We start from the raw sequence: 22,123 nt of genomic DNA, 5'->3' as shown, positions 1-22,123 counted from the left end.
CTGGAAAGAATAAAGAGTAAGTGACTAGGGGTAGGAGAGGAGCGGGAAGAAAGGGCAGATGAAAGCTTCCTTGCTTAATCCGTTTATAAATTGTTGTTAAGAGACAAACAAAATTCTCTCTATGCCCAAATTATGTAATTTATCCAGAGTATGCAGGCTTCTCTCTTCAGCAATGCTGATAACGACGCTAATAGTTTAATTGCAAGTTGCTGCTCAAGGAGATAAACAAGGCTGTTTGCTTTTTAAACCGGGGGTTACAATTACTTTTAAACGCGAGGGAAAGGCACATCTGCGAGTAGATCTTACTATGTCAGAAAAGCAGCCCGAAGCCAGCTGGAAAATCAACAAAGCCCCAGGAGTGAGCTGCCGGCACAAAATTAGAGCAAAACCTCCCGATGTGAGCAGTGGAGCAGTGGGCGTGAGGCGTAGTAAACAGGCGGCAAACGTAGGTGGGCAGGGATAGAAAAGTTTTCGGTGGCCAGACCGTGCGCGTTTTCCCTGGGATTCCATCACAGAGAGGGACTGAGCACCCCTCCCTCTGCTGTCGGGCTCACAGTCACACCTCTCACCCAGCCCTTGGCTTCAGCACCACCGAGAGGACAGCTCCCCTAGTCGCAGAGCAGAACCCTCAACAACTGCCCTCCTCCGTCCTTGAGAAACATCCTCTCCCACCGCATTCCTCTTTCTTGCTGCTGTCTTTCTTGACACTGTGCTTTTAAGGCTACTCTAAGGAACTTATTCATAAGGGACTGGGAGCTCGTTTGGCTTGTTTATTTCCAGATGGAAGGGAGACAAGTCTTGTCTGAAAAGTCGAATCTTTTCATTGGCCTCCAGAGCAATTTACGCAGGATAAAAGACTGCAAGTCACTGGCTTTAATCTGGTGGCAAAAGGGTTCAGCCCAACTCAACAGTAGCAGAAACTTGAAACTCTTTTTTAGTGCTTTATTTTATTATTTTGTTGTAAAAGCACCAGTAGTAGGTAAACAACCTTATTAACTGCCTCTTAAGCCCCTTTCCTTCTCTGCCAAGCCAAAGACACCAAGGGAATATACCAGAGTTTGATAGCAAAGGAATAATTCTTAATTTCTCTGGGTCAGAAAACAATCTCAATCCTAAAAGGAACTCTTCTCAGTCCTTTCCAAGACCCCTCACATCATATTCTGAACCTGGAACATACAAGTGAAGGATTAATAGTTCCAAACGGAGACCATAGGCTACTACAGCCTGCCACAAAAACTGTCAAAGCCTCCTCCAATAAAGTCCTCTTTCTCCAGTGCCAAATCCAGAGGCAAACATTTCAGGGGTGACGAGAAAACACAGGGTTAAAAAAATCAAAATCATCGAGACAGGAAAATTACACTCCAAAGAACTTGGCTACTTCGGCACATTCAGTTACCATCCTATCGGTCATAAAATATGGTTCCTTAGCCAACACATCTTGTTTCTTTATGCAGAGTTTTCTCTGTTGTTCAAACTTCTCAATAATGTGTAAAATAGTCATTATCTGAAGTTTCTCTTTGTTCCAGCACGCACACACACACACACACACACACACACACTTTGTTTGATTCAGTTCCATTTTCAAGGGCTGAGTTTCCTAAAGAAAAAGGTATTGATATCATGTTCTTTTTAAACTTATTTTGAAGGAGGATCTTCAGGAAATGCCCTCACTCTTTTTGCACTGGAGTTGCGAGAATACCAAGGGATTCTAGAAAGGAAGAGACACAAGCTTGGAGGGAGAGACTTAGCAGTCTTTCAGAAAAGGCAGCCCCGTGAAGTTAGTAGCGAACAACTTCCTCTGGGTGATAGTGACCATCTACTAGTAACAGGAGGTGAGGTCTGCCTGTGAATCCGGAGCTGCAGCAGCAGTGGAGACAGCGGACACTGGGTGCTTCCTTTCAGGTAACCCTGACAGCTCTCAGTTTGACTCCCTGAATCCCTCAGTCTTCTCTGTGGTTCATTTCTTCCTTCTTTCTTTCTCCCTCCCTTCCTTTTCCTTCCTCCCTCTCTCCGGCCCTCTCTCCTTCCCTTCCTTCCTCCGTCCTCCTCTCTTCTCCTTCCCCCTTCTTTCCCTCCCTCCTCCACGTCAGTTACCCTTTTCACTTAATTCCATCTGGGCCACTTTGGGCACCAGTTCCAGTGACAGCTTCCTATCATCACCCCATATGCATCCTATAGACCATACTATTATTATCATCACTACGGTTGCTTGCCAAGTGCTTGGTCCCGTTCCCAGCTGTGATCCCCGCCCCGCCCCTCCTCACTCCAAAACCGCAGCAGGCGTGTATCAACCCGGCAAAATCACCAGAGTCTGAACGTCACCAACAAGTTCCACCCTGTAGTAGCCCCACCAGCAAACCACACCAGCGGAGCCTTGCCAAACCCTCTGCCCACAGCAGGTGGAGCATCCCGACCCAGCTCTGGGCTACGCCTACGATCATTGTTATCAGTGACAACACATCCTTCGCTTCAAGGAAGGGGAAAGCCCGCTTGCGACTCCCCGGCGGAGGCAGGGCTCCACGCACTACCCTCCCCCACCTGCTCAACACACACACACACACACACAGACACACACACACACACACACAAATACACACATACACACACACCTCCTTACTCGGCACACAAAGAGAGCGAGCGAGCGAGCGCCAGGGACCGGGCTGGGTAAGAAGTGGGGCGCAGGGGAGGGCACGGCCGGGAGGGGGAGGGGGACCACAGGAGGGGCTGGGGGCCGAGCCAGCCGGGGAGGAGGGAAGGAAGCGGCATGGCGGAGAGAGCAAGGCAAGAGCTTCGTCCTCACCTGCCCCCAGGGTGAAGGAGATCCTGGCCTCCGCGAGGTACGGAGTGTCGCTCTTGGAGCGGACTCTTCTGATGGGCCGCCGGTCTATATCGTCCTCCGAAGATGCCGCCATTAATGTGGGAGGCAGAAGCAGGGTCGCCCGGCGAGCTGAGGGAGGAGATGGAGAGAGACGGAGGGAGGCGGAAAAAGGGGGGGAGGGGAAGGAAGAGGCTCACCCGCAGGGCAAGGGGGAGGGCAGAGGGGGATGGGAGAGGAAGGGAAAGGGGGCGGGGAGGGAGGGGGGAAGAGAGGGGAAAGGAGAGAAGAGGGAGAGAGAAAGAAAGAGAGCAAAGGAGAGAAAAGGGTGAGGGGAGAGAAAGAAAACCCGTTAAGGATTTGTGGACTGGAGCAGGGATCGGCCCAGGCCCGGCTTGTGCTCAGGGCTCCCCCTCATTGCACTCAGCCACAGGGCCAACGGGCCAGTGCCCCGGACGGACACCCCGCCTCCTGCCTGCAGCCCCAGTTCTCAGCTCTTGGCACAGGTAGGCTAATGCGAAAGGGAGGACTCCAAAGCAAGGATGCCCAGTCAGCACTGTGCCCTCTCCCGCCAAATGCACTTACTCCGCTTGCTTTTCAAGTGCACACGAGGGTCTCCTTAACCCACAGGATTCTCTGGGCTGAGGATGCCCGACCAGATAGCCCAGCTTCAGCTTTCCTTGCGTGAGTTATTATTCCTGGGGTGCGAGCCTAGGCCCAGCTGCTCATGGAAGAGAGCACGCTATATCGAGTACCCCTCTGCTCCCTCTTCCCCAACCTGGAGCTCAAATAGAGATGGAACCAGATCTGGACTCCCTGGAAGCTCTCTTGCAGGCCCCCGTTGAGCCCTAGAGGTGGAGGACAGAGGGAAAGTGTATATAACTTTGGGGGCAGTTTGGCAGTAAAGTTTCTAGAGTTGATATTCTGAATGTAGACTAGACATATTCATGCAGAATTGAGTGGCTTTCTTACCACCACAGGTTTCTAGGATACGTTTATCTCTACGGAAGTACCCATTCGGCTTTTTATTTGGCGATTTAGAGCATGAATAATAGTCTTTGGATTGGACCTGTAATCTCTATAACTCTCTACCATTGTTTCTGAAGGAGAGGGTGAAGATCAAGGGCACCTTACATTTCTTTGAATGTTTGCACTGCAACCTTCCCATGTTACACAGCAGCCAAACCTAGAAAGGTTTCTGGAGTGTGAGTCACAATGGTTCGCTGCCCCTACTGAACCTATTGATGGGCTCAACTCTTTGATGTCTGTCTTCCGGCAGCTTCAGTCACGTCTTCTTGTGGCCCGATGTTGCCACATTTCTTTCTAATGAGAGCCCACCTGGAGTACACAGATAAATGTTACCTTGATTCCCTCCCTGCTGCAAAGGAAATCTCAGTGTCAATTCATGCCCTTCAATCTCAGAGGATGAAGTACTGCTTCAGCTCTGCAAGACTTCCCTCTCCATTTCACCTGTCGTTTCTAATTCTCACCCTGTATCCTTGCGCCCGCCCTAGAATCTTCAGTCTCTTTACGCTGGTCTCTTACTTCACACATAGGTAGTAACTCTCCAACTGCCCTAGCCTTGCCGCTTCCTCAATCTGTACCATACTATTTCTCTCCCATTCTGTTTACCCTTCCTGTGGAACGCTTGGCCCCATAGGCTTCATTTTTTCACTCTTAATCCCCTCCTTGCATCCCTACCACTTTTTATCCCCACCACTCAGTCAAAGTTACTTTAAAGGTCATCAACATCCTCTCAACAGTTAAGTCCATTTCTTTCTTGAGTAATCTATCCTTCTTGAAATAATCTCCTCCTTTGGCCTCCCTGTACTAGACTAACTTCCTAATCACTAGATTTCTAATAGCCGGTTCCCTGCGTGTTAATTTGAAAATGCATATCCTGGCATTCAGGGCCCTTTATGACCTGACTTCCATCTGGCTTTCCAAATTCATCTCATTATTTCCCTACAGTCTGTTCAGAGTTGTCCGAACAAGGCTGACTCATTTCTGCATCTGTACATTTCCTTGTTTTGTACACCACGAATTTCTTCCCCATCAACTTTCCATGTTCTCCCTCAGGAATGTGAGATAACTGACCCACTAGTCTGTGGCATGAATCCAGTACATAGTAAATGCTCAATAGATATTCTTTTAATACAAAAAAGAGAGGAGAGGGAGAAAGCAAGGGAGCAAGGAAGGAGAGAATGGGAAAAAAGGAGTGAAGGAGGGTTATGTAACTAATGAGTAAATGAGTAGCTAAATTGGGGACCAAATCCATGCCTGACCTCAAATCCTGTCTTTAACCAGTACATTGATTTGCTAAGTAGATATATTTGGTTGACTATCCATATTTTAAATTCATTTTCTATGATACTTGCCTCCTTATTATTTCCCATTTATCTCTGTTAAACATAGATTAAAAATGGATGCCTCCTATCCCAGGAGGAACAACAGGGGTATTTGGCTCATCAAATGAACCATGAAGGTTAATGCTTTTCGATGATTAATCAGGCTGCAAACCAATGTGATTTTAACATTTAGGTGCAAGCTCTTAAGGACGTGCAAAAGTAGGGAAATAAACTCCAACAGTTCTGCATACTGTATAAACTATACCTCTCTTTGAATTAATGCAGTGCTATCTGATTGTTCAAATTGTTTGGGATTCCCCAACCCGTTGTATTTTCATTCATCAGCCATGTCTTTAAAAAAAAAAAACAATAAAGTCATCTGAAGGAATACCTAGTCTTAGCTTTCTCTGTTTCTTTGATGTTAGATAATAATGGTTCTTCACATAGAGAAATAAATATTTGAATTTCTGTTTCTTATTCATTCAACATTTTAGAGGATTAGGAACTAATAATGCTACAATTTTAGGTTTACCTCTCTTCAAAAGAGTTTAAATGTACTTTCATATTATCTCTTTCATATGGACTATTACTATTGAAATAATTCTAGATATATTTTTTCAAAAGAGACATAAAAATACTACATTTATCCCCATGTTCTTGAATTATCTTATGATATTTTCATTTCTGACTATTACCTTCCAGTTTTTTGGCTTCCATAATTTACTGTCTTCTTTGTCTCATCTAAGTTTTCCCATTATCTTTTCACTTTGCCTCTCTTTTTCTCTCCCATATTTCTTAGTTTTTTATAATTCCCCTACAAAGTCAGTCCCAGATCATGTATCTCACTCTTATCCTGTATGAAGGATTCACTCCTTTATGAAGTTCTTACTCTTGTGGGCTTGTCCCAATGTTTCCACATTCTTTATTCTTGGATTCCTTTCATATATATGACCTTTCATCATAAAATATCGGACTAAGTAACATCAGGGGAAGAGCCCTGGGGTGGGAATCAGGGCTGGTGGAGGCTGCTTCCAGTCCTACCACTACCTCACCAAGTACCACTGGGTAAGTCACCCTGTCCCCTCAGCTAGAGAAGTGCAACCTCTGGCACAAAAGCAGACACATAGGTTGTAGGAACAGAATAGAGCACCCAGAAATGAACCCACGCTTATACGGGCAATGAATCCATGACAGCAGAGGCAAGAATACACAATGGGGAAAAGACAGCCTCTTTAATCAGTGGTGTTGGGAAAACTGGACAGCTACCTGCAAAAGAATCAAACTGGACTACTTTCTCACACCATATACAAAAACAAAAAGCAAACCCCAAAAAACTCCAAATGGACTTAAATGTAAGACCTGAAACCATAAAACTCCTAGAAGAAAACATAGGAAGTATGCCCACTGACAACAGTCTTAGCAATATTTTTTTGATATGTCTCCTGAGGCAAGGGAAACAAAAGCAAAAATAAACATATGGGACAGCACCAAACTGAAAAGCTTTTGCACAGTGAAGGAAACTATCAACAAAATGAAAAGGCTGCCTACTGAATGGGAGAAGATATTTGCAAATGATATATCTGATAAAGAGTTAATATCCCAAATATACAAAGCACTCATACAACTCAACATAAAAAAATAATCAACTCGATTAAAAAATGAGCAGAGGATGTAAAACAGACATTCTTTCAAAGAAGACAAATGTCCAGCAGGCCCATAAAAAGATGCCCAATATCACCAGTCATTAGGGAAATGCAAGTTGAAACCACAGTGGGATGTCACTTCATGCCTGTCAGAATGGCTTTTATTGGGGAGATAACAAATAGCAGGTGTTGTCAAGGATGCGGAAAACAGTGTGGAGGTTCCTCAGAAAGTTGGAAATAGAACTACCGTGCAATACAGCAATTCTACTCCTGGGTATTTGTCCAAAGTAAACAAAAATGTGGATCTGAGAAATGTCCAACTTTATGTTCACTGCAGCACTGTTTACAGTGTCAAGGATGTGGAAACAACCTGGGTGCCCATCAATGGATGAATGGATAGAGAAAATGTGGTATATATATTCAGTGGAATATTACTCAACCATAAAAAAAGAATGAGGTCTTGCCATTTGTGACAACGTGGATGGACCTGGATGGGATGGAGGACAGATACCATGTGATCACACTTATATGAAGAACAAATGAACAAACATAACAAAATGGAAGTGGAGTTGTTAGATGCTGAGAATAGACTGGTGGTTGCTGGGAGAAGGGATTGGGGAGTGAGAGAAATGGGTGAGGGAGATTAAGAGGTATAAACTTCCAGTCACAAAATAAATGAATCATGGGTAAGATATGTACATTGTGGGGAATATAGTAAGTATGTAATATCTTTGTATGGTGACATATTGTAACTAGACTTATCAACGGTGACCAATTTGAAATGTATAGAAATATGGAATCACTATGTCATGCACCAGGAACTAACATAGTGTTGTAGGTTAATTATACTTCAAAAATAAACAAACAAATGAACTCATAGAAAAAGAGATCAGATTTGTGGTTACCAGAGGTGGGAGTGGGATGGGGAATTGGATGAAGGTGGTCAAATGGTACACACTTCAGGTTATAAGATAAATAAGTACTAGGGATGTAATATACAACAGGATAAATATGATTAACACTGCTGTATCTCATATATGAAAGTTGTTAAGAAGTATGTGCTAAGAGTTCTCATCACAAGGTAAAATATATTTCTTTTTACTTTGTATCCATATGAGATGATGGATGTTCACTAAACTTATTGTGGTCATCGTTTCATGATGTATGTAAGTCAAATCATTATGCTGTGCACCTTAAACTTATACAGTGCTGTATATATCTCAATAAAACTGGTAGGAAAAAAATGTGAGCATCAGACAACGTGACCTTAAGGCCCTACCGAACTCTAATACTCTATAAGTATTTACAGCTATTCTTGTATCTCTACTTCTTTCCATAAATATCCATGGCATATTTTGTCTCTTAATCTAAGAAAATACATTGTTCCTTTGATTTGTAACCAATTATATTTAGGAAACCACATGGTATCCATACTTCTCTCAAGTGATTTCATATTGTTCAACTCTGTTTTATGTAACTAAACATCCTTTAGAATCTGTTTCTTTTTCCTCATACTCTTTGCATCAGGTGGCAACACCCATATGATTGTTGGTGGTTTGCGTGTGTATGGATGTGTGGATGTGGGTGTGTGTATAGAGGGATTGAATTCAACCATGACCTCAACAACTTCCAAATACAGTGGGTTTTTTTGTTTGTTTGTTTTTATTTTCTAAGATTGCTCTTTTTGAATGTGATTGCTGACTCAGGATAAGGGCCATTTTTGTTTCTTTCTGTTTTCTTTTTTTTCCTAAAGCCAGTCAATATTTTAACACTAAAGACACTTATATGCATGTTATATCCAGAGCTAGAGTCAGAAAAAGAGAGGCAGCACAATAAGGGGCTCAAAAAATAACATTTTATACATCCATCACCGGCATGGAAGAGGATGCAGATGGGGAGGGGAGGAAGAAAGAAGAGTGTAATATTTCATCCTGACTAACTCTTCAGGTGAGAAGCTTATCCTTTAAAAATATTACTCAGGGCTTCCCTGGTGGCACAGTGGTTGAGAGTCCGCCTGCCAATGCAGGGGACATGGGTTCGTGCCCTGGTCCGGGAAGATCCAACATGCCGCGGAGCGGCTGGGCCCGTAAGCCATGGCCGCTGAGCCTGTGCGTCCGGAGCCTGTGCTCTGCAACGGGAGAGGCCACAGCAGTGAGAGGCCCGTGTACCACAAAAAAATAAAAAATAAAAATAAAAATGTTACTGAAAGTGTGCTTCTAGGATACCTCTACATCAATATCACTTGGAATACTTGTTAAAATGTACATTTTTGAGGCTCCCAACCTGGATCTATGGAATTCTGAGGGGATAAGACCCGGGTACCTAGATTTGCAAAATATTCTTAACTATGTCCACTCTCATCACTTGTGTTCAATATTATACTGGAGGTCTTGGCCAGGGCAATAAAGTAAGTAAAAGAAATTAAAAATTATCATAACTGGAGAGCAAAAATACAATAAAATTGTAATTAGACATCTATGTTATGATTGTATATGTACATAATCCATAAGGATCTAGACTATTATAAATTGTGAATTTGACAGCATCACTGGATATAATAGCAGTATAAAATAATGATTTGTTTCTATATACTAGCAAAATAGAACATGTAATTTTAAAAGGACCATTTACAATAGCATCAAAACCATCAAATATCTGTGAATAAATCTAACAGTTGGTGAGCAAGACTTCTACATGAAAACCTACAAAAAAAATTCCTGAAGGAAATTAACAAGACCTAAGTAAGTGGGGAGTGGGGTGAATATACCATGCTCATGCTCACGGACTGAAAGACCCACTAGTGTTAAGGCATCAGTCTCTTCAAATTGATCTATAGAGTCAATGAAACTCCAGTCAAAATCCCAGCTTTTTTTTTTTTTTTTTTTGCGGTATGCGGGCTTCTCACTGTTGTGGCCTCTCCCGTTGCGGAGCACAGGCTCCGGATGCGCAGGCTCAGCGGCCATGGCTCACGGGCCCAGCCGCTCCGCGGCATGTGGGATCTTCCCGGACCAGGGCACGAACCCGTGTCCCCTGCATCGGCAGGCGGACTCTGAACCACTGCGCCACCAGGGAAGCCCCCAGCCTTTTTTTTTTTTCTTTCAATTTGACAAGCTGATTTTAAAATATATATGAAAATGCAAAGGGCCAAGACTAGTCAGGAAAATCTTGACAAATTAAAAAATAACTGGACTATTTATAGTAGAAGATACCAAGACATTATAAAGGTATAGAATTCAAAAACAAAGTAAGATACAGTAGTCCCCCCTTATCTATGGTTTTGCTTTCTGGATTTTAGTTACCTGTGGCCAATTGCAGGCTGAAAATATTAAATGAAAAATTCCAGAAATAAACAATTCATAAGTTTTAAATCGCATGCTGTTCTGAGTAGCATGATGAAATCTCGTGCCCACCCATTCTGTCCAGGCCAGGATGTGAAACATCCCGTTGTCCAGCATATCCCAATCTTAGTCACCTAGTAGCCACCTCAGTTATCAGATCTACTGTTGCAGCACAGCAGTGCTTGTGTTCAGGTAACCCCTATTCTACTTTATAATGGCCCCAAAATGCAAGAGTAGTGTTGCTGGCAATTTGGATATACCGAAGAGGGGCCATAAAGTGCTTCCTTTAAGTGAAAAGGTGAATGTTCTTGACTTAATAAGGAAGGAAAAAGATTATATGCTGAGGTTGCTAAGATTGACAGAAAGAACAAATCTTCCATCCTTTAAATTGTGAAGAAGGAAAAAACAATTTGTGATAGTTTTGCTGTTTTACCTTAGACTGAATAAGTTCCAGCCATAGTGTGTGATAAACGCTTAGTTAAGATGGAAAAGGCATTAAATTTGTACAATAAGATACTCTGAAATACAGAGGGATAGATCACATTCACATAAACTTTATTACATTCTACTGTTAAAATTGCTCTCTTTTATTATTAGTTAATGTTTTAAATCTCTTACTGTGCCTAATTTATAAATTGAACTTTAATATAGGTATGAATATATAGGAAAAAAATAGTATATATAGGGTTCAGTACTATCCAAGGTTTCAGGCATCCACTGGGGGGCTTGGAATATATCTCCCACAGATAAGCGTGGACTACTGTAAATGGGCCAATGGAAGAGAATCTAAAAATAGACCAATATATAAATAGTCACCTGACTGTGACAAGAGTCCCACTGCAGTATTGTGGGGGAAAAGATGGACTTTTCAATAAATAATGCTCGAACACTTGAATATACATGTAATGGAAGAAAATAAACTTTGATCCCTACCTCACAGCATACACAAATATCAATTCCAAATGGATCATGGACCTAAATGTAAGAGGTAAACAATAAAGTTTCTAGAAGAAAAATTTTTAAGAGAAAAATGTTTTATCACATCAACAAAGATTTTCAAACAGGACATGAAAAGCACTAACCATAAAAGGATAAATAGGTATTTTGGTGCCATTAAAATTAAAAACTTCTTTTCATCACTAGACAATTAAAAATACAACATACCAAAATATGCGGGATGCAGCTAAAACAGTGTTAATAGGGTAGTTAGTTTATAGTTCTAAGCATTTATATTAGAGAAGAGTAAAGGTCTCAAATCAATTATCTAATTTCCTAACTCAGGAACTTAGAAAAAGAAGGGAAAAATAATCTAAAGCAAGGAGAAGGAAGGAACTAATAAAGATAAAAGCAGAAGTCAATGAAATTGAAAACATAAAGACAACAGAAAACTAAATAAAACAAAAAGCTCATTATTGAGGAGCTTCAAGATGGAGGAAGAGTAACACGCGGAGATCACCTTCCTCCCCACAAATACATCAGAAATACATCTACACGTGGAACAACTCCTACAGAACACCTACTAAACGCTGGCAGAAGACCTCAGACCTCCCAAACGGCAAGAAACCCCCCAGGTACCTGGATAGGGCAAAAGAAAAAAGAATAAACAGAGACAAAAGGATAGGGACGGGACCTGCACCAGCGGGAGGGAGCCGTGAAGGAGGAAAGGTTTCCACACACTAGGAAGCCCCTTCGCGGGTGGAGACTGCGGGTGGCAGAGGGGGGAGCTTCGGGGCCGCAGAGGAGAGCACAGCAACAGGGGTGCAGGGGGCGCGGGGAGCAAAGCAGAGAGATTCCCGCACAGAGGATCAGGACCAACCTATTTTACTTTATAATGGCCCCAAAATGCAAGAGTAGTATAATGGTTCCTCACCAGCCTGAGGGACTTGTCTGCTCACCCGCCAGGGCGGGCGGGGCTGGGAGCTGAGGCTCGGGCTTCGGTTGGAGCGCAGGGAGAGAACTGGGGTTGGCTGCGTGAACACAGCCTGCAGGGCGTAAGTGCGCCGCGGCTGGCCGGGAGGGAGTCCGGGAAAAGTCTGGAGATGCTGAAGAGGCAAGAGACTTTTTCTTCCCTCTTTGTTTCCTGGTGCGCGAGGAGAGGGGATTAAGAGCGCTGCTTAAAGGAGCTCCAGAGATGGGCGCGAGCCGTGGCTAAAAGCACAGACCCCAGAGACGGGCATGAGACGCTAAGGCTGCTGCTGCCGCCACCAAGAAGCCTGTGTGCAAGCACAGGTCACTCTCCACACCCCCCTTCCAGGGAGCCTGTGCAGCCCACCACTGCCAGGGTCCCGGGATCCAGGGACAACTTCCCTGGGAGAACGCATGGCGCGCCCCGGGCTGGTGCAATATCACGTCGGCCTCTGCCACTACAAGCTCGCTCCGCATCCGTACCCCTCCCTCTCCCCATCCTCAGTGACCCAGAGCCCCTGAATCAGCTGCTCCTTTAACCCCATCCTGTTTGAGCATGAACAGATGCCCTCAGGTGACCTACAGGCAGAGGCGGGGCCACATCCAAAGCTGAACCCTGGGAGCTGTGCAAACAAAGAAGAGAAAAGGAAATTTCTCCCAGCAGCCTCAGAAGCAGCAGATTAAATCTCCAGTCAACTAAGATGCACACTGCATCTGCGGAATACCTGAATAGACAACGAATCGCCCCAAATTGAGGAGGTGGACTTTGGGAGCAAGGATATATTTTTTTTTTTCCTTTTTCTCTTTTTCTGAGTGTGTATGCGTATGCTTCTGTGTGTGATTTTGTCTGTATAGCTTTGCTTTTACCATTTGTCCTAGGGTTCCGTCTGTCCCCCCCTTTTTTTTTCTTTGGGTATAGTTTTTAGAGCTTATTATCATTGGTGGATTTGATTTTTAGTTTGGTTGCTCTCGTCTTTCTTTTTTTTTATGACTTAAAAAATTTTTTTAAATAATTATTTTTTATTTTAATAAATTTTTAATTTAATTTTATTTTATCTTCTTCTTTCTTTCCTTCTCTTTTTTTCTCCCTCTTATTCTGAGCCATGTGGATGACAGGCTCTTGGTGCTCCAGGCAGGAATCAGGGCTGTGCCTCTGAGGTGCGAGAGCCAAGTTCAGGATATTAGTCCTCACTCTTGTGGACCAACCTCCCAGCTCCATGTAATATCAAATGGCAAAAATCTCCCAGAGATCTCCATCTCTGGGATGGAGAAAGGATCAATAGCAGAATAACTGATGCAGAAGAACGGATAAGTGACCTGGAAGATAAAATAGGGGAAATAACTACTGCAGAGCAGAATAAAGAGAAAAAAATGAAAAGAACTGAGGACAGTCTCAGAGACCTCTGGGACAACATTAAATGCACCAACATTCGAATTATAGGAATCCAAGAAGAAGAAGAGAAAAAGACAGGGACTGAGAAAATATTTGAAGAGATTATAGTTGAAAACTTCCCTAATATGGGAAAGGAAATAGTTAATCAAGTTCAGGAAGCACAGAGAGTCCCAACAGGAAAAATCCAAGGAGAAACATGTCAAGACACATGCTAATCAAACTATCAAAAATTAAATACAAAGAAAACATATTAAAAGCAGCAAGGGAAAAACAACAAATAACATACAAGGGAATCCCCATAGGTTAACAGCTGATCTTTCAGCAGAAACTCTGCAAGCCAGAAGGGAGTGGCAGGACTTACTTAAAGTGATGAAGTGGAAAAACCTACAACCAAGATTACTCTACCCAGCAAGGATCTCATTCAGATTTGGTGGAGAAATTAAAACCTTTACAGACAAGCAAAAGCTAAGGGAATTCAGCAGAACCCAACCAGCTTTACAACAAATGCTAAAGGAACTTCTCTAGGCAGGAAACACAAGAGAAGGAAAAGCCCTACAATAACAAACCCAAAACAGTTAAGAAAATGGTAATAGGAACATACATATTGATAATTACCTTAAATAAAAATGGATTAAATGCTCCAACCAAAAGACATAGACTGGCTGAATGGATATAAAAACAAGACCCGTATATATGCTGCCTATGAGAGACCCACTTCAGACCTAGGGACACATACAGACTGAAAGCAAGGGGATGGAAAAAGATATTCCATGCAAATGGAAATCAAAAGAAAGCTGGAGTAGCAATTCTCATATCAGACAAAATAGACTTTAAAACAAAGACTATTACAACAGACAAAGAAGGACAGTAAATAATGATCAAGGGATCAATCCAAGAAGATATAACAATTGTAAATATTTATGCACCCGACATAGGAGCACAGCAATACATAAGGTAAACACTAACAGCCATAAAAGGGGAAATTGACAGTAACACAATCATAGTAGGGGACTTTAACACCCCACTTTCTCCAATGGATAGATCATCCAAAATGAAAATAAATAAGGAAACACAAGGTTTAAATGATACATTAAAAAAGATGGACTTAATTGATATTTATAGGACATTCCATCCAGAAACAACAGAATACACTTTCTTGTCAAGTGCTCATGGAACACTCTCCAGGATAGATCATATCTTGAGTCACAAGGCAAGCCTTGGTAAATTTAAGAAAATTGAAATCATATCAAGTATCTTTTCTGACCACCACACTATGAGACTAGATATCAATTACAGGAAAAAATCTGTAAAAACTACAAACACATGAAGGCTGAACAATACACTACTTAGTAACCAAGAGATCACTGAAGAAATCAAAGAGGAAATCAAAAAATACCTAGAAACAAATGACAATGAAAACACGAAGAACCAAAACCTATGGGATGCAGCTAAAGCAGTTCTAAGAGGGAAGTTTATAGCAGTACAATCCTACCTTAAGAAACAAGAAACATCTCAAATAAACGACCTAACCTTACACCTAAAGCAATTAGAGAAAGAAGAACAAAAAAACCCCAAAGTTAGCGGAAGGAAAGAAATCATAAAGATCAGATCAGAAATAAATGAAGAGGAAATGAAGGAAATGATAGCAAAGATCAACAAAACTAAACGGTGGTTCTTTGAGAAGATAAACAAAATTGATAAACCATTAGCTGGACTCATCAAGAAAAAAGGGAGAAGACTCAAATCAACAGAATTAGAAATGCAAAAGGAGAAGTAACAACGGACACTGCAGAAATACAAAGGATCATGAGAGATTACTACAAGCAACTCTATGCCAATAAAATGGACAACCTGGAAGAAATGGACAAATTCTTAGAAATGCACAACCTTCCGAGACTGAACCAGGAAGAAATAGAAAATATGAACAGACCAATCACAAGCACTGAAATTGAAACTGTGATTAAAAATCTTCCAATGAACAAAAGCCCAGGACCAGATGGCTTCACAGCCGAATTCTATCAAACATTTAGAGAAGAGCTAACACCTATTCTTCTCAAACTCTTCCAAAATATAGCAGAGGGAGGAACACTCCCAAACTATTTCTACGAGGCCACCATCACCCTGATACCAAAACCAGACAAAGATGTCACAAGGAAAGAAAACTACAGGCCAATATCACTGATGAAAACAGATGTAAAAATCGTCAACAAAATACTAGCAAACAGAATCCAACAGCACATTAAAAGAATCATACACCATGATCAAGTGGGGTTTATCCCAGGAATGCAAGGATTCTTCAATATACGCAAATCAGTCAGTGTGATACACCATATTAACAAATTGAAGGAGAGAAACGATGTGATCATCTCAATAGATGCAGAGAAAGCTTTCCACAAAATTCAACACCCATTTATGATAATAACTCTCCAGAAAGTAGGCATAGAGGGAACTTTCCTCAACATAATAAAGGCCATATATGACAAACCCACAGCCAACATCGTCCTCAATGGTGAAAAACTGAAATCATTTCCACTAAGATCAGGCACAAGACAAGGTTGCCCACTCTCACCACTATTATTCAACGTAGTTTTGGAAGTTTTAGCCACAGAAATCAGAGAAGAAAAAGAAATAAACAGAATCCAAATCGGAAAAGAAGAAGTAAAGCTGTCACTGTTTGCAGATGACATGATACTATAAAAAGCGAATCCTAAAGATGCTACCAGAAAACTATTAGAGCTCATCAATGCATTTGGTAAAGTAGCAGGATACAAAATAAATACACAGAAATCTCTTGCATTCCTATACCCTAATGATGAAAAATCTGAAAGTGAAATTAAGAAAACACTCCCATTTGCCATTGCAACAAAAAGAATAAAATATCTAGGAATAAACCTACCTAAGGAGACAAAAGACCTGTATGCAGAAAATATAAGACACTGATGAAAGAAATTAAAGATGACACAAATAGATGGAGAGATATACCATGTTATTGGATTGGAAGAATCAACAATGTGGAAATGATTATACTACCCAAAGCAATCTAAGGATTCAATGCAATCCCTATAAAACTACCGCTGGCATTTTTGATAGAACTTGAACAAAAAATTTCACAATTTGTGTGGAAACACGAAAGACCCCGAATAGCCAAAGCAATCTTGAGAAAGCAAAACGGAGCTGGAGGAATCAGGCTCCTGGACTTCAGACTATACTACAAAGCTACAGTAATCCAGGCAGTATGGTACTGGCACAAAAACAGAAATATAGATCAATGGAACACGACAGAAAGCCCAGAGATAAGTCCACGCACATATGGTCACCTCATCTTTGATAAAGGAGGCAAGAATATACAGTGGAGAAAAGACATCCTCTTCAGTAAGTGGTGCTGGGAAAACTGGAAAGCAACATGTAAAAGAATGAAATTAGGACACCCCCTAACACCATACACAAAAATAAACTCAAAATGGATTAAAGACCTAAATGTAAGACTAGACACTATAAAACTCTTAGAGGAAAACATAGGCAAACACTCTATGACATAAATCACAGCAAGATCCTTTTTGACCCATCTCCTAGAGAAATGGAAATAAAAACAAAAATAAACAAATGGGACCTAATGAAACTACAAAGCTTTTGCACAGCAAAGGAAACCATAAACAAGACGAAAAGACAACCCTCAGAATGGGAGAAAATATTTGCAAATGAAGCAACTGACAAAACGATTAATCTCCAAATTTTACAAGCAACTCACGCAGCTCAATATCAAAAAAAACAACCCAATCCAAAAATGCGCAGAAGACCTAAATAGACATTTCTCCAAAGAAGATATACAGATTGCCAACAAACACATGAAAGAATGCTCAACATCATTAATCATAAGAGAAATGCAACTCAAATCTACAATGAGATATCGTCTCACACTGGTCAGAATGGCCATCATCAAAAAATCTACAAACAATAAATGTTGGAGAGGGTGTGGAGAAAAGGGAACCCTCTTGCACTGTTGGTGGGAATGTAAATTGCTACAGCCACTATGGAGAACAGTATGGAGGTCCCTTAAAAAACTAAAAATAGAGCTACCATATGACCCAGCAATCCCACTACTGGGCATGTACCCTGAGAAAACCATAATTCAAAAAGAGTCAGGTACCACAATGTTCATTGCAGCTCTATTTACAATAGCCAGGACATGGAAGCAACCTAAGTGTCCATCAGCAGATGAATGGATAATGAAGATGCAGCACATATATACAATGGAATATTACTCAGCCATAAAAAGGAACGAAATTGAGTTATTTGTAGTGAGGTGGATGGACCTAGAGTCTGTCATACAGAGTGAAGGAAGTCAGAAAGAGAAAAACAAATACCATATGCTAACACATATGTATGGAATCTAAAAAAAAAAAGGTCATGAAGTACCTAGGGGTAAGATGGGAATTAAGACACAGATCTACTAGAAAATAGACTTGAGGATATGGGGAGGGGGAAGGGTAAGATGGGACAAAGTGAGAGAGTGGCATGGACATATATACACTACCAAACGTAAAATAGATAGCTAGTGGGAAGCAGCTGCATAGCACAGGGAGATCAGCTCGGTGCTTTGTGACCACCTAGAGGGGTGGGATAGGGAGAGCGGGAGGGAGGGAGATGCAAGAGGGAAGAGATATGGGGATATATGTATATGTATAACTGATTCACTTTGTTATAAAGCAAAAACTAAACACACCATTGTAAAGCAGTTATACTCCAATAAAGATGTTAAAGGAAAAAAAACCTCATTATTAGAAAAACAAAACCAATAATATTGATTAAATTCTAGCAAGGCTAACAAAGTTAAAAATAGAGAAGGTACAAATCACCAATATCAGGAATCAAAGAGGGATAATCACTATAGATCCCATATCCATTAAAAGGATAACAAGAGAACACTACAAAAATCTGTATGCTCATATATTCAACAACATACACTCTTTAAAATAAAAACATCACTAGGAGAGTGGGAAGGCAAGCCAAAGACTGGGAGAAAATATTTTCAATTTTATATATGACAAAGAAATTGTAACCAGAATCTATAAAGAACTTCTAAGTCAATAATGAAAAGACAATTCCACTCAAGTTTCTAATAAATGGACAAAAGACTTGAATAGACACTGCACAAAAAGTTGATATCCAAATGTCCAATAAGCATAAGAAAAGATGCCTAGCATCATTACTTAAACGTAAATTCAAATAAAAACCTCAATGAGATATCACTTCACATCCACCTATCTGGCTAAACCTTAAAAATCCTTCAGTGCCAAGTTTTGGTTCAGATGTGGAGGAATTGCAGTTCTCGTACATTGCTGGTGACAATGTAAAGTTGTAAAATCACTCTGGAAAACTGTTTATATACATGGTACACCTATGTTTATACATAGGTAAACTTATATATACCCTAGGACATGGACAAGCATGTCCATAGCAGATTTATTTATAATGTCCCCAAACTGGAACCAAAGCAAATGACCATCAATAGGAAAATGTACAAAAATGTAATATCTTCATACAGTGTCATAGTACATAAAAGTGAAAAGGAACAAACTATCACTATATGCAACAACATGGATGAATCTCATGGGCATGATATCAGACCTGAGAGAGTATATACTGTAAGGATATGTATATATTCCATTTATGAAGTTCAAGAAAAAACAAAGCTAACATATAGTGACAAAGCTAACATATAGTGACAGAGAAAACAAAGCTAACATAATGACAGAAGATTGACTACAGAGACATTGTTTTGGAGGGGCACAAAGGAACCATGTGGAATGTTGGAAATATTCTATATCTTCATCTGGGTGGTGGTTATACCTTTTAGAAAAGGTGGGTACTTTTGTAAAAGTTCATCAAGTTATACATTTTATATTTGTGTACATCATTCTACATATGTTTATATCATTAAAAATAAATTTTAGAAAGCTTCCAGCTCACAGAATTATGCTTACTTTAACAAAAATTTGCAAGCTACCATCAGCTACACGTTTGGGAATAAAATAGTTACATGATTCTTATAAACAAATACATCCTGGTGAAAATAATAGTATGTGGAATATCATACTTATTGGATATCAACCATTATCAATTTAAAAATAAATTATCAAGTTCTTTTTTGACAGTGAAAAAAGCTTCCACTTATTAAGATACAAAATAAATTTGAGAATTATTGCATTTAAATACCAAACAGTTATAAAACCACACTACTAATAACAATTTAATTTAATTTGACTTGATTTGATTAATTAAAATAATTTCTTAATGTCTTGGGCCATCTTTGTGAATACCAACCTTCCACTGTGTCGAAATTCTATAAGTTTTGTTTCTGTTTCAGCCTTATTTTTAGCCTATCATCATATTTATCTCTTACAACCATAATCTTTTAGATATTCTGCTCCCAGCATCATTGTGTGCTGCATTAAAACCAATGAAAAATAACCAGATTGGAAATGTATATAAGGAATAAAGAAAGAATGTTGACAGTGGACTTCTTGTTAGGCCAGAAACAAGGCAGCATTCCCCCCAAATAAAGGAGGCATGTCACAAAAACACAGGAGCCAGCTTGAAGGGTCTTGCATTGGGACAGTTTGAGCACAAAAAACAATCAAGTTCACTAATGAATGATACACCATTATTATAATACACAGATATTCTCTCTCTTCCTCTCTTGTTCCTCTGTCTCTGTCTCTCCCTTCCTCTCTCTCTCTCTCTCTCTCTCTCTCTCCCTCCCTCCCTCCCTCCCTATCTTTATGTATACAGTTTTATACTCCTCTCTGGATAGATCAATTGATCCATCTATCGATAGATAGATAGATAAAGAGACATTAGAGACGAAACAGCAAATGCTAATCAAATGAGGTCAAATGTTATCAACAGGCAAATCTGAGTAAAGGGTACATAAGTATTTTGCACTATTTTATTTTTGCATCTTTTCCATAAGTTTTAAATTATTTCCAATAAAAGTTTAAAAGTACTAGTAAAAACATGTTTATTTCTTTCTATTGACAAATTTTCCAAGCGTTAGAGACGACGTCCCATCTTGCTTTAAATCTTTCTGAAAAATTATCATTGTCTGGCATCCCCACAGGCTGCGGATAAATACAGTATTGATCTTAAGGGTAATTGATTCTGCATTTATGCTAGAGGTGTTTGAATTTTTGTTAAAAAATTGATTCTGGTATAGTATTGTCAAACACATTAAGAATCTGGGCTGTATAGATGAAGTGTATATGTTACTGTTTGCATATCTAACATGAGTTAGAAATATAAGAACCTTTACACCTTGCAATTAAACCCAGTATGATGTCATTAATTAGAGTGATGTTACTGAAAATCATTCATGTAGAAAATACAAAACGCAAATAATGAAGATGAGTGTTATTAGTTACAACATGAAGCCAACAAGATTGCAGCAGTAGCCTGCATATCTTAAACAGGTTTAACACAAACGTACCAAAAAGTCTTTTGTGCTTTTTATTATAACTGAATTTAGTATGTAGCTGCTGAGATATTTTTTCTTTTCTATACATATGCATGCTTTGCTAGAGAACCAAGAATCTGAGGAATTGTTATTGGTACATCTGAGTTCTTTCTGCTTAAACTTGTAATTAAGGGAGCTGTCCATCCTACACAGTTGTGGTATTGATTCCTTTTTCTATCTGGCTAATTTTGCAGGGTCCACAAAGGAGCGGGGATGGCTGTCTAGTTTTGACCGCTGCTCCCCAACATCCCAGCCCCTCAGTGTTCCTACTAGCCCCAGTTTGGGTCTTCAGCGTTGTGCAACTTCGGGTAGCTGTGCGCTGTTCACGCCACAGTCCACGTAAATAGAATTATGGAATTGTGAAGGCCACAACTTGTGCAGTCATACCCCAAAGGTGGTGGCTTCCCAAGGAGATGGTTCCATGCGTGGGCATTCAGGCCAGCCCTGTTTCCTATAACCATCTGGGTCTAACATTGACTTTGTACTGACTCTTCTTTTAAGACTTGAATACCTAGCTCTCCTTGAATTGATACCTGGATAAAGATGAATGCAATACTATTTAATACTATTGGATAGCTACCATAACAATGCATAGTGGCTTCTCCCCCAGAAGGACTACTATTGTGGTTTATGTAAAATTGTGCCTAATTTTAAAACTACTTAACTGATATGAGATATATTAGCAACACCTGTTCAAGTATGGGGACCCTGTTCTCTATGTTTCCGGAGATTTTTCTACTTCCATAAAAACTTGTATGTTGTGATAGCCAGCCTCCAAGATGATGCCCAGTTATCCCCAACACTTGGTATTCACGCCCTTGTGTCGTCCCATCCCACATTCAATCAGTGTCGGTCTCTGTGACCATTAAAATATGGTGGAAGTGATGGTGTATCATAACATACATTGCAGCTTCTGCCTTGCTTTCTCTTTGCATCTTGGGAGAAGCCAGCTACAATGCCACAGGGACACCCAAGAAGCCTATGAAGAGGCTCACGTGGCAAGAAACTGAGGTCTCCTGTCAGGTGCCGTTTGTATGAGGCACCTTGGAAACCCCAGCTAAGCCTCTGTATGACTGCAGCCCTAGCCAACATCCTGACTGTGAGCCACCCAGACTCTGAGCCAGAACTGCTTAACTAAGACATTCTTGAATTTCTGACCTATAGAAGC

At 40.7% G+C, this 22,123-nt stretch overlaps 1 protein-coding gene across 1 annotated transcript in view; it reads right to left on the bottom strand.

Moving 5' to 3' along the window:
* Positions 1–1,128: 1,128 nt before the first annotated feature.
* LOC117313725 (phosphatase and actin regulator 1-like) overlaps positions 1,129–22,123 on the bottom strand; it is a 38,124-nt gene continuing 17,129 nt past the window's right edge. The window contains exons 2-3 of the mRNA XM_033863643.2: positions 2,801–2,947; positions 1,129–1,166 (exon numbers count right to left, since the gene is read on the bottom strand). Coding sequence (XP_033719534.1) covers positions 1,129–1,166; positions 2,801–2,947 — 185 coding nt within the window. The remainder of the gene's footprint in view (positions 1,167–2,800; positions 2,948–22,123) is intronic.

Source organism: Tursiops truncatus, chromosome 10 (genome assembly GCF_011762595.2).
Source record: "Tursiops truncatus isolate mTurTru1 chromosome 10, mTurTru1.mat.Y, whole genome shotgun sequence".
NCBI classification, from domain to species: domain Eukaryota; kingdom Metazoa; phylum Chordata; class Mammalia; order Artiodactyla; family Delphinidae; genus Tursiops; species Tursiops truncatus.
This window is presented reverse-complemented; position numbering and strand designations above follow the sequence as displayed.